We start from the raw sequence: 13,468 nt of genomic DNA on the forward strand, positions 1-13,468 counted from the left end.
ACTAAAAATGGGGGGCGGGAAGTGGAGAGAGGTGGAGGGGAGAAATTTAAACTCAATTCTCAACATCAAAAAGAATATACATTCTCGCTCACTTTTTTGAACCTGAAGGTTAAAAAAAATTTTTTCCCTAATGCTTATTATCTAAAGAACATGAGAATTAAAATACTGGGAATCTTTTTTCCACTAATGGCTAAAAACATTTGATTCTATGGGTCTCAATCAGCAGTAGGGAAGGCTAGATGAATATCAGAATCTCATGAAAGCTTCCGGTTGTGGGCCTCACCCAAGACTATCAGAATCAATCTCTAGCAGGGTTGCCCAGGCAAGGTTTTTTTTTTTTTCTTTTTAAGTCTCCCCCAGGTGAAACTGATGGGCGATGAATTGAGAACCACCAATTTAAATCTTACCATACCACTAGTACAGTAAGTTATACTTTTCAAAATAGAGTCACCACATATTTCATTTGATCACAGCCTTATCACACAGTGAGAACAATAAGTACCGTGGCTAAAAATGCAACAGGGAAAACATCAAAAACACGCAAATCATTTCTATCATATTTTTCAGATGTCTCACTGAGAAATCAATGGTTGAGTCAGCCTGAAAAACCCATCTATAGGGTACCTATAGATTATACTACCTCTAACACTTCATGCTCAAATATTAAATTCAATAACAGCTGATTTATAAAACCCAAAAGATTTTACTCAAGGCACTGCTACCTGCTTCTCAAATACTTGATTATACAACATTCACATTTTAAAGCCAGTACATTGTGAAGACAGAATTAATACCAAATCAAGTGCTTTTATTTAGTGTTCATGCCAGATCAATTTTTAATTGCGATTTCTGAAATAATTTTCATTTCTCATAGACATGTGAAACTTCAGAAAGTTTAAGGAAGGATTTTCATTTTTTCTTTTGGTTTTATATGACAAGTGATGGCACCATACTTTGTAAAAGGTAGCTGTCAGAGCATATGACCCTGCATTTGGCAGCTGGGTTGTGGAAGGTGTGTGCCACACTTCTATGGATATGTTTTTCAGTTCTCAGCAACCAAATGCTACCCGTGTGACTAGGCCTAAGCCCCAGGCTGCAATGCAGCTCATACTGGGCACACTTACACAAGCAGGTTCTGTGTTTCCTTTTTTAGTTTTCCAAGGTTTCTGCCCTGGGCCTGGGTATGGGCCTGGTTTAACAAGCATGAGTGTATAAAGCCTAAAGTTCCTCTTTAGCCCTTGGCACGATAGTGATCAATTAATTATGAGATAACAGGTAACATCATCCCTCCGCTGAACTGTAGAGACCAGATCTGCCTCGCTCAGTGCTGTATCCTGGGCGCCTGGCATGGACTAAGCATGCCATAAACACGTGCTCAGGAGAGGGAGGGAAAGCAGGGGAGGGACCGGATGGAAGCAAGCCTGGTTTTCACCTTGGTCAGTAGAACAGCAAACCGTTGATGACTGCAAAGCTGAGAAGGACAGAGAAAACCTCGAAGAACAGCACTCGGTCTGTTACTCACATGGCAGCATCACCTACAGCAGGATGTGCTCAGGCCAGAGAAGTGTTCTAAGGCCATGCCCACTCCCACATGCAAATAAAACAAAAAAGGTGCTACTTTAAAGCAGACCAAACTTCCTCACCTACGCACAGAAGAGGCTCAAATCATCCCTTAAAAATATATAATCCCAAACTCCACACTTGGGCCTAATACTCTGACACAAGCCTACGGTCTTCTAATCTAGACTCATCAGGACCATATGTCTAAATGACAAATAGTATAAGAATAAGTAATATAAAATTTAGCCAGATTCTGACTCTGGGAAGAAAAGGTCCAAGTCGGAAAATACTGAAACATTACAAAGACATCTGGCTCTAATAAACAACTGAGAAAAATGAAACTGTACACACTGAGAGTTGGTGCAGCTTGGGAAGGACTGTAAAAGCAAGTACACAAGCAGCTTTTCTGTAATAAATCTGAAATAAAAGCAAGGAATTATCAATTCATAGTCTAAGCTATAATGGCAGATCTATGTTAATCAAAGAGAAAATTTCCGATTTGCTTACATCTTTTTGGATTATTTCAAAGTTCTATCACAAAGTTTAGGTTAGGTTGCACTATCTGTATAGGAAGGAGGAATCCTTTTAAATCACAGGACTAGAGCAGAGCGACGAATGGCTGCCATAAGCGCATTAAATGTGGCCTCCAGTTTCACTTCAGCTCTTGGCTTAAATACACCAAGATTTCCCAAATATTATACAAAATATAATTAGCATATAAATTTTTTTAACACCTTTATTGGAGTATAACTGCTTTACAATGGTGTGTTAGTTTCTGCTGTATAACAAAGTGAATCAGCTATACATATACATATATCCCCATATTCCCTCCCTCTTGCGTCTCCCTCCCATCCTCCCTATCTCACCCTTCTAGGTGGTCACAAAGCACCGAGCTGATCTCCCTGTACTATGCAGCTGTTTCCCGCTAGCTATCTATTTTACATTTGGTAGTGTATATATGTCAATGCCACTCTCTCACTTCGTCCCAGCTTCCCCTTCCCCTGGCCCGTGTCCTCAAGTCCATTCTCTACATCTGTGTCTTTATTCCTGTCCTGCCCCAGGTTCATCAGAACCATTTTTTTTTTAAGATTCCATATATATGTGTTAGTATACGGTATTTGTTTTTCTCCTTCTGACTTACTTCACTCTGTATGACAGACTCTAGGTCCATCCACCTCACTACATATAACTCAATTTCACTTCTTTTTATGGCTGAGTAATATTCCATTGTATGTATGTGCCACATCTTCTTTATCAGTGGTTAGGAATCCGCCTGCCAATGCAGGGACACGGGTTCAGGCCCGGGTCCGGGAAGATCCCACATGCCGCGGAGCAACTAAGCCCGTGCGCCACAACTACTGAGCCTGCGCTCTAGAGCCCACAAGCCACAACTACTGAGCCCACGTGCCACAACTACTGAAGCCCACGCACCTAGAGCCTGTGCTCCACAAGAAAAGCCACCACAGTGAGAAGCCCACGCACCACAACAAAGAGTAGCCCCTGCTTGCGGCAACTAGAGAAAGCCCGCGCACAGCAACGAAGACCCAACGCAGCCAAAAATAAATAAATAAATAAATTTATTTTTTTTAAAAATGAACACAATTCTAAGATGTGTCTATAGACTTCATCAGATCTTAAGGCATTACTGAACCTGAAAAAGCTAAGAATCACTACTCTAAAATAAATGCAAGTACATATTTTTAACATGGTGAAGGTTAAATGCTCTCACCTCAGTGGACATAGGATAATTTTTGGCTGATTATCTAGTTTTACAATTGTTTTTATTTTAAAAAATACAATATAAAAATACATTTGTTAGCATGTATCTGAACACTGAAAAAATGCAGTGTGTTTCTGTCATGGCGACCTTCATTCCCAGACCATAATCAGGCATTACTGTTAAAAATAAAGTAAAAACAACCCCTACACAACATCTCAGGAACATGTACATTGGAATACTTTCTCGTTTTTTTAATTTAGTTTATTTTTGGCTGTGTTGGGTCATCATTGCTGCCCACGGGCTTACTCTGGTTGCCGCAAGCGAGGGCTACTCTTCATTGCAGTGCACGGGTTTCTCGTTGCGGTGGCTTCTCTTGTTGTGGAGCACGGGCTCTAGGCACACAGGCTTCAGTAGTTGTGGCGTATGGGCTCAGTAGCTGTGGCTCGCAGACTCTAGAGCTCAGGTTTAGCAGTTGTGGTGCACGGGCTTAGCTGCTCCACGGCATGCGGGATCTTCCCGGACCAGGGATCGAACCTGTGCTCCCTGCATTGGCAGGTGGATTCTTAACCACTGTGCCACCGGGGAAGCCCTACACTGGAGTACTTGTCTTCCAGGCAATGAATAATATGTATTTTTTAACTTTTTATCTTGAAATAATTATAGATTCACAAGAGTTGCCAAAAAAAAAAAAAGAAGTACAGGGAAGTCCCATGTACTCTTCACGCAGTTTCCCCGGCGGCAACACCTTACTTAACTATAGCACAATATCATATAGGAAACTGACATTGGTTCAGTCCACAGAGCTTATTCGGATTTCACTGTTTTACATGCACTCATTTGTGTGTAGCTTCCATGCAATTTTATGACATGTGTAGATTCATGTAACGACAAGAGATACAGAAGTGCTCCATCACAACAAGGTTCCTTCATGCTATCCCTTTATAACTACACCACTCACTACCATCTCTAGCCCATGGCAACCACCAATCTGTTCTCCATCTTTATAAGTTTGTTATTTCAAGAGAGTTATAAATGGAATTATGCAGTACGTAAGCTTTTGAGATCGGCTTTTTTCACTCAGCATAATTCTCAAGATCCACCTATGTTGTTGTATCAATAGTTTGTTCCTTTTTATTGCTGCATAGTATTCCAGGGCAAGGATGCACCACAGTTTAACCATTCACCCACTGAGGGACATCTGGCTTGTTTCCAGTTTGGGGCTATTACAAATAAAGCTGCTATGAACATCCACATACAGGTTTTCATGTGAAAATAAACACCTAGGAGTGCAACTGCAGGGTTGTATGGGAAGTACATATTTAGTTTTATAAGAAACTGCCAAACTATTTTCCAGAGTGGTACAGTAGTGACTCCTCTCTTGTTATTCTTTTTCATAATTGTTTTAGCTCTTCTAGGTCCTTGGCCTTTCCATACAAATTTTAGAATAATGTTGTCTATGTCTTCAAAAACTTTGCAGGGCTTCTGACAGGAACTACATTAAATCTATGGATCAACTTGAGGAGAAGTGACATCTGTACTATGTTCCAATTCATGAATATGATTTGTCTCTCCATTCATTTAAGTCTCCTCTGATTTCCTTCATTAGCATTTTGCATTTTTCAGCATAAATTATTTTATGTTTTGTTAGATGTATACATTTTCTTTTGCATGATTGTAAATATTATTGTGTTTTTAATTTCAGTCTCCAGATGTTTGTTAATATATACAGATGCAATTGATTTTTATGTGTTGATTTTGTATCCTGTGATCCTGCTGAATTCACTTACTGGTTCTAGGAATTTTTCTGTAGATACATACCTTGAGATTTTCAACATAGGCAATCATGTCATCTGCAGATTGAGATGGTTTTATTTCCTCCTTTCCAATCTGTATGCCTTTCAGTACTATGCCAAATAAGAGTGGTGAGCGTACATCCTTGCCTTGTTTCCAAACTTAGGATGAAAGCATTCAGTCTTTCACCATTAAGTATGATGTTAGCTGTAGGTTTTTGTAGATGCTCTTTATGAAGCTGAGAATGTTCCCCTCTATTCCTAGTTTACTGAGAGCCAGCAAAGAGTAATATTTTAATGTAGGAAAAATAACAGATTTATAAAAAGAACTCCAAGCTTTCTGCATACTCATATACATGAGGACACTTCTCATAACTCCATAAATGAATAATATCCATTAAATGCTGAACTGCAAATTGTAGAGTGTATACAGATTTTCTGTTTACATCCCAAAAAGCTTATACACACCGAGTCTAAATCCAGATCTCTGCACTGTACTAATATGGAGCCATGTTTTATATAATTTAGCTTTCAATGATATCTCCTGCATATTAATTTAGCAAATAATAAACTAATGAAGAGACTGAATATTTCATCTTTGAAACAGTTTGTCTATAAAGTAGGAAGCATCTAATACAGGGGTTTTCAGTTCCAGAGCTGTAACATCCCAGGAAGCCTCTGAATCTCAAGTGAGATGACAAAGTTTTCAATACCAAATTTAGTTCATTTTAACTTGAAAATAAACTTTAAAAATTTAGTGAAGTAGAAAGACATAAACAATTGCAGGGTTTTACAACAACTGAAAAGTTCTGTCCATGATCTAAGAAACAGTTTTCCCATTTCAGAGTTTCTATAATGAAGAAAACTTTAACGCATACTTTAGTTTTGTTTTTTAAAGCAGAGTAAGGTCTTTTCCAATACTGCTTTGAAAAAAAGAAACCCTCACCTACCCAGAAATTCACCTGGAGGCTTACTACAAGGGCCCCCTACAGGGCCAGCAGCAAGGTCCCCAACAGTTTCAGCAGAGCCTGAGCTCTCCAGAGCAACATCATGACGTGTGCATGACTCCAGCAGGGACAGGTCCATCCCCTGCCTGACCTTCCATCATCTAAACTGATGTAATTAGCAGTGATAATGAGTTTTCCACCCTGTACACTGCTGCACTGCAATCTCTACCACAGGAATTCCAAAGACTGTGATGAGAGATTCCAGGATTTTTCACAAAGATCATTTTTTATCTTTCCTTTGTAACTTGGCAAAGTCAACTTAATATACATTCTTGAAAGCCAACAGAGGCAACTGGAATCAACAGCTCACTGAGCAAGATCTAGATCTCCTTCTCCCCCCAAATCCCTAGATCTGATCGCAAAGGTAGATGGCACATGCAATCAGACTGAAAGAGGAAACCAGCTGGTAGGAGCGTCTGTGGTGCTCCTTTCTAGAAGACACAGTCTGGAAACAGGAAGAAATTGCACTAAGACAACCATTAGAAGGATGAATCAATTTCTCTCACCCCATAACTCACCAAGCATGAACAAGCAGGTATTTGTTCTAGGTGGGAGGAGTGACTGTGGGCACCAGGGGCAGAGGTGTACTGACAGTCTGTCAAATAGTAAGACCAGACACCAGGCCACACTCTGCTCCTCTCCCACATCCACTGGAGGCTACTCAGACATTATATTCACAGACAGACTATTAGGGAATCTCAAAAAAGACATAAACACACAACTAACAATCCCCAAGCACCTAGGAAACATGGGCAGCATAAGAGAGGAACCAAGTGCATCAAACGGAAGAACTAATACCCAAGAAAAATCATTTAATGGAGCATTTCCAGAAATGTGAAACTATGCTTCACAGGATAAATGAAATGTATAGCCCAACAAAGAAAATAAAATTAAATTCACATCAGACTTCACCCTGGCAACTTTAGAAGCAAAAGGTGACAGGAAAATATCTTCAAAGTTGGGAAGAAAATGATTCTCAATACGTATTTCTATACCCAGCCAAAGTACCATTCAAATGTGATGACATTTTTAGACAAAGACTTGGCAAACTTCTCACAAATCATCTCTAAAGAATTACAAACAAAACAAAAATAATCTAAGTGAAAGATAGAAAGGTGAAGACTCAGTGGTAAACCAAGAAATTAGTAAAATTAAGTCCAAAATTAAATATTTTTTATAAAATAAATAAAAGCAAATAAAAAAATCTTTTACTCAAAGGAAAGTGAAAGCAAACTATAGTTGTTTGTATGGTAGAGGGAATGATACAAATATCAATTAACTCCAGACATCAAGAGCAGACACTAATACAAAGAAACAGATTGCACATCTTGCAAACCACTGAAGGAGGAGCAAAGAAAACTTGAATAACCCAACAAAATATGGAAAAAGGTAATAATGAAATAAGGCAAATGAAAAACACAAAATAAGATAGCACAAATAAGTCCAAACATTCCAGTCAAAACAAATATGAATGGATTAAATTCACCTATTAAAAGTCTGACTCACAGATTATAGACACAAAATCCAGCTACATATTATTTAAGAAAGATAAATCTAAAACAAAATGACGAATAGGATCGAAGGCAATAAGAAAATAAGTGCAGTTTCACATTGCTAAAAGCTATAGCCCACCATGTAAAATAAATTATATAAACTTTTATATATCTAACACAGCTTGAAAATAACATGTACTAAGCAAAAACTGATTAAAATACAAAATTCACAGATAAAAGTAGGAGACTAGCATAATTCTCTCATAAAATAACAGATTAGAATAAAAACATAATGACACAAAGGAACAAATTACATAATTAACAATCTTAATTATGTATAAAAATTCTGTACGTACCAAAAATTTTAATCATACAGGGAATAATAACCAAAAATGACTATGTATTAAACCACACAGAAAATCTCAAAATATTCCCAAAGCAGAAACCAATCAGGCATATTTATTGACTGTAATGTACTAAAATTAGAAGTTAAAACCAAATGGTTAAAAGGAAAAATAAATGTATCCACTCTGAATTTTTAAAAAACAAAAAAACTAAACAAGAAACAAAGGAGAGAAGATAAAGTTTAGCAATGAACAACAATGACTACAGAGTGAAACCCCTGGGATGTTACCAGAGATGGAGGGAGAAGGCAACATACAGCCTTAGATGTAAATATTTTGTTAGAAATCAGGACAATAAGGGAAAAAAGCTTTCAATTCAAGACACTAAAAAAGAAAAAAGAAAGAAAACTCAAAGGTCCTAGAAAGAATTAATAAAAATGAAAGAAAAAGTAATGATATAGAAACCAAAAAGTATAGTTAAATAAAATCAAAATCTGATTCTTTGAAAATAATAATAAAATACACAATTTCTGAACTAAGTTTCAATGTTGAGGACCAGTGTACTCAAAAAAAAAACTTACCTATAAAATTGAACCAAAGTTGTTTTATTTAGCAACATCTGATAATTTAATTAAATGACAGATTCTAATATTTATTCCCAACTAATTTTGCGAAACATCTGTGAAAAATCACTGATTTTGGCATAATAAACTAATACTACATTAACAGAGAGATAACTTTCCATTTGTTTTTTAAAGCAATTCTGTAGTAAATTCAATCACACAATTACACAAAATGTATGGAAATAAATACAAATAAAGAAAATGAACTCCACCCAAATCTACTGTACCAACATAAGTTAACCATTTATCAGACTGGTGATTATCCTTCTAAACGATTTTCTTTTCCTTTTTAAAAACTTGTTTAAAGTTCTATTATGCAATATTTATGATATAAGGGGAGAAAAAAAGAATATTACAATGAACACCTGCACATTCACTACTCAACTTAGGAAATAAACATCACCAATACAGTTGAAACCCTCTAGATATGCCTGCCCCTTAGAAGTAACTAGTTTGATCTCATGTGTTCTTCATACTTTACTGCATGTGCATGCACCCCTAAACAATATATCATACTGCTCTGTATGTTTTAAACTTTCATATAAATGTTATAATACTGTATGTATTCTTCACTCATTTTTTCACTTAAACAAGTTTGTGAACTCCAGCCATGCTGACATAGTTTATTAATTTTCACCAAGCTATAGTTTTACCACATGAATAATGAACAATTTATTCTCCTGCTGATGAATAGTCAATGTTGCTAAAAACATTCTTTGAAAATCTCTTGCATACATAGGAAGCAGAACTGCTGGGTCTCAGGATGTGTACATCTTTAACTTTACCAGATATTGACAAACTGTCATCTACAAAGCACAAGAGTTCCTGATGTTCTATAGTCTTATCTACACTTGGTTTTGTCAGACTTTAGTTTTTCTCAATGTGAAAAGTAAGAAAATATCTTACTGTGGTTTTAATTTGCCTTTCCCTGATTATTAGTGAGGTTGAACATCCTTTTCATGTTGAGACATTTATGTTTCCTCTTCTGCATATTCTGGGCCTCATTTTCAGATTAGAGCCTCTCCACTAATCAAAAATCTCTGCCTCAAATATTCTAATGAAAGACTTTAGTGAAGCCTGGTTATCTGTAGTGTGTGCAGAAACCATTTTTAACCCTTTCTTTTCCAGAACACATAGTCTAACATGAAAAACAATGTCTTGGTGTACAGAGTATTCAGTGTAAGATCAGCACTCTTCAATGTGTGTCTTTAATCTTCTATAACCTGCATTTTAAATGATCAGAATGCAAATGGAAGGCTCATATCTATGAAGTCTGATATCATGTGCATGTAATATTTGGGCATATTTTTCCAAGACTAAACCTACAATTTTAAAAGCTGACCACACCTTCAGATTAACAAGTCCTTAAAAATTGAAAGTAAATTCCTAAATGACCTTCAAAACAGATATGATCCCAAGGGGACAAAGCTGACACAAACTGAAAAGCAATAAACCCTTCTACCACAACTAAATAACTCACGACAAGTGAGTGAGAGCGTGAAAATATGTTGGAGTCAAGGGAGAGGGTCAGTGGGAATGCCAAATGCTACCACTATTCTGGAATCCACCACACAGCAGGCACTCTGTGTATCAATTTCCTTTTCTGTACAATGAGACAGACAATAACCACCACACAGGTCACTGTGAAAAGTAAACAAGAGAACATACGATACCTGTATCTGATCTAATTCTATTTTATGGATGAGGAAATGAAGCAGAGAGAGGTCAAGTACACTGTTCAAGGTCACAATAAATGATTCCAATGCCCCAATTCTTCACACTGCACTGTCATATTCACAGTACCTGTCTAATATGGGTCTCATGACTGTTAAAAAGTATTCACAGGAAGGAGATGACTAGAAGTATCTCAGAAGACAGGAAAAGTACTCAGACCTTAAAAAAAATTAAAACGGGCAGATGAGAGGTTACCTTAGATAGCAACTTAACTCATTTTCCTTTGTGCTGACAAATACACTTTCGACATTAGCCATCTAAAAGGTAAAATAAACTCATTGCCAGCTTTAGAGAAACATGGCATTCGTGAAACCCGATCTGTTAACTAAGACCCATTTAACAGAAATTCTCTTAGAAATTATTTTGATACCAACAACAACAGATTTGACCAAATACACTCTAGCCAGTAGAATTCAAGAGGACAAATACTGGAAGGTTACCTACCTACCGCAGGTGCATCATACTCATCACCAAGCAGAATTTCTGGTGCAGAATATGCAAGAGATCCACAGCTTGTAGTGAGCTTCTTCCCTGGTTGAAACTTGTTGCTGAAACCAAAGTCTGTCAACTTTACAAGACCCTGTTTTTCAAAGAAGACCACATTCTCAGGTTTTAAGTCTCTGTGAACCACATGGAGTTTATGGCAATAAGATATGGCATGAACTATCTGAGCAAAGTACTTCTTGGCCAAGTCTTCATTAAGTCCCTCCTCGTGCTTCATTATGTAATCGAACATGTCTCCTCCATCCCCAAGTTCTAGAATAAGATATAGTTTGGTCTGGGTGTCAATAACTTCGTAAAGGCGTACGATGTTGGGATGCTGCACTAGTTTCATGCATCTCACTTCTTGGAAAAGATGACCAGTGGCTAGAGTGTCCAATTTTGTCTTGTCAATAACTTTTACTGCCACTTTTTCACCTGTAAAGACATGCCTGGCAAGTTTAACCACTGCAAAATGACCTCGACCCAAGGTTTTATCCAGATCATACAATCCAGCAATCTTCCCATCATACCCTCGCTTGAATCCTGCCATGCTGGTCCAACCGAAGAAAAAATATTTAGACTGTTTAAAATGGATCTTCTCATATATCTGCTGAAAATAAGGAATTCATTTTCAATGTCGCCATGGACATCTACAAAAATAAGAGAAATAAAATTAAGTTTTCTGTGACTTTTCCTTTTATAGCTTCATTTTTCTTTAAATTTTAAGAGAAGCTTGAAATAAATATACTGAGACATAAAATGAGTCAGGAGCATTTATAACAACCTATTTACATATTTAGGATTTACATTATAAAGGTTGATAATTTAAATACCATTTTACTTTGCAAACTGATAAAAAGTTAGTTTGTTGAAACAATTTTTTGGTGATGTCAGAAATAAGAAAACTGGCAAGTTTGATAAGCTATGTTTTTAAAGAATATTTTCCAAAAGTAATTTCTATTAGTGTCTTAAAAAAGAAGTCAGGGATTGACAAGAAAGGGAAAACACAAAGAATATACACTTGGACAGAAACCAACAACTTTTTCCTGTTATTCCAAAATTAGCACTATTTCCTTTAAAATCTCTTCAATAAAGGTTTCTCTAACTCTCCCAGGTGATATTACCTTCCCTTCTCTTCTCTGCATCTCCAAAGCACCATGGGACACCACCATCCCAGGCGGTCTTATTCTATAGGTTTTTGTATATACCGCCTTTATCCTGAGACTGCAAGGTTCCTGAGGGGCCTATGGTTCTATCAATATTTTTTACTTCTACCCTTCCCTAATGCCTAGAACAGTTCTACATACAGCAGGTAATTAAAATTTTGTTAAATTTTGAAATGCAACTTTTTTTCAAAATGTTTACAAGGCAATGGTTTGCTCTTGCATCACTAGTGCCTGGAACAGTAAGTGGCACACAGTAGGTGCTTATTATTTGCTGACTGACTGGTACTCACTCTTCGTGCTTATCAGTTATGCTTATCTTTATTACGGTTTTCCAACTCTCAAACAAAACCTACTATGATCTGCTTATATTTCAAGAACAGACAAGCATGCATTTAAACCATTTAACTGTTAAAGACCATTTGGCTTTAAAGACCTCATTTCATATGGAATTTAAAATTCTCATCCTTTATAGTGTAAACCTTAAAATATAGAAATAGGTTCTTATAAATGACCCTGACTCAGAAAAATTTTTAAATGTATATAATTATATAAATTAAGACATCACTTTAAATCTCACAGACTGAACTCCCACTATTATTTTTTCTGACCAAAACTTAACAGAATTAAATAACAAAATCCAATGAAAAATACAGCCATCTCCCAAGACTAGATCTTTCCTGTTAGTGCACATTCATCCCTTCAGTGAAGCATTTTCTAATGCTCCTGGTATACAGTTTCACATTTTCAGTTACTTTTTGTTAAGAACAGTACTTACAGCATTTACTCCACTTTGGTGAAAATATCCCAAAAAACTAAATTGTACATAAAATAAGGTAGTTTTTCTTTTTAAGCACTAGCATTAAATACCTTTAAATCTCATTTTCGCTTAAAAGAAAAGAAAAGCTAACATTTACTGAAGACCTACTACATGTACTTGTACAAAATGAATCAAATTGGATTGTGTCATTGGATCTTAACAATCCTAAGAGGTCAGTATTATTTCCATTTTATAGCCAAGAAAACACTTGTGTTCCAGGTACGTGCTAAAGCTAAGGTTCAAACTGAACTCTTATTTCAAAGCATACACCTCTTATAAACATTTGGCCACTCTTAACAATACTATATTTAGGATAATAATATCTTAAGGGTTAAAATACTATAAAAGAGGCACAGTCATTCTCCCATGCAAACTGAAATGATCTGAATCACATATCTGGGGCCCCCTCAAGCTTTTCTGTAATTGTAAATTACCCTCAGAGTAATTTTGAGTGATTTGGTTTTTTAATTGTAAATTGCCCTCAGAGATAGGATTATCAGGCTCATTTTGAGGCACAAAAATAATGAGTAACTTGGCCTAGGCTATAGGGCCAGTGTGTAAAAGAGCTGGGATTCGAACCCAAGGCTATCTTGACACCAAAATCTGTGCTTTTAACCACTATGCTACACTGTTTCTGCATTAATTTCAGAAACAAAATCCTATTTCTATTAAGATTTTTTAAAATAAGAAACCCATACTATGTACAGGGGCTGGAGAAAAAGCAAATTTCT

At 36.5% G+C, this 13,468-nt stretch overlaps 1 protein-coding gene across 3 annotated transcripts in view; it reads right to left on the minus strand.

Moving 5' to 3' along the window:
* Positions 1–13,468, minus strand: part of SNRK (SNF related kinase) — a 61,624-nt gene that overhangs the window by 32,261 nt on the left and 15,895 nt on the right. For 2 of the 3 annotated variants that reach the window (XM_036870647.1, XM_036870645.1), the window contains 2 exons: positions 11,285–11,404; positions 10,716–11,189 (listed from right to left, as the gene is read on the minus strand). In XM_036870647.1, the coding sequence (XP_036726542.1) occupies positions 10,716–11,189; positions 11,285–11,357 (547 nt within the window). In that variant the 5' untranslated portion in view covers positions 11,358–11,404. Of the gene's footprint in view, positions 1–10,715; positions 11,405–13,468 lie in introns of all 3 variants that reach the window. The other variant, XM_036870646.1, reaches the window with a different exon arrangement.

This window comes from Balaenoptera musculus, chromosome 11 (genome assembly GCF_009873245.2).
Source record: "Balaenoptera musculus isolate JJ_BM4_2016_0621 chromosome 11, mBalMus1.pri.v3, whole genome shotgun sequence".
In the NCBI taxonomy this organism is placed as follows: domain Eukaryota; kingdom Metazoa; phylum Chordata; class Mammalia; order Artiodactyla; family Balaenopteridae; genus Balaenoptera; species Balaenoptera musculus.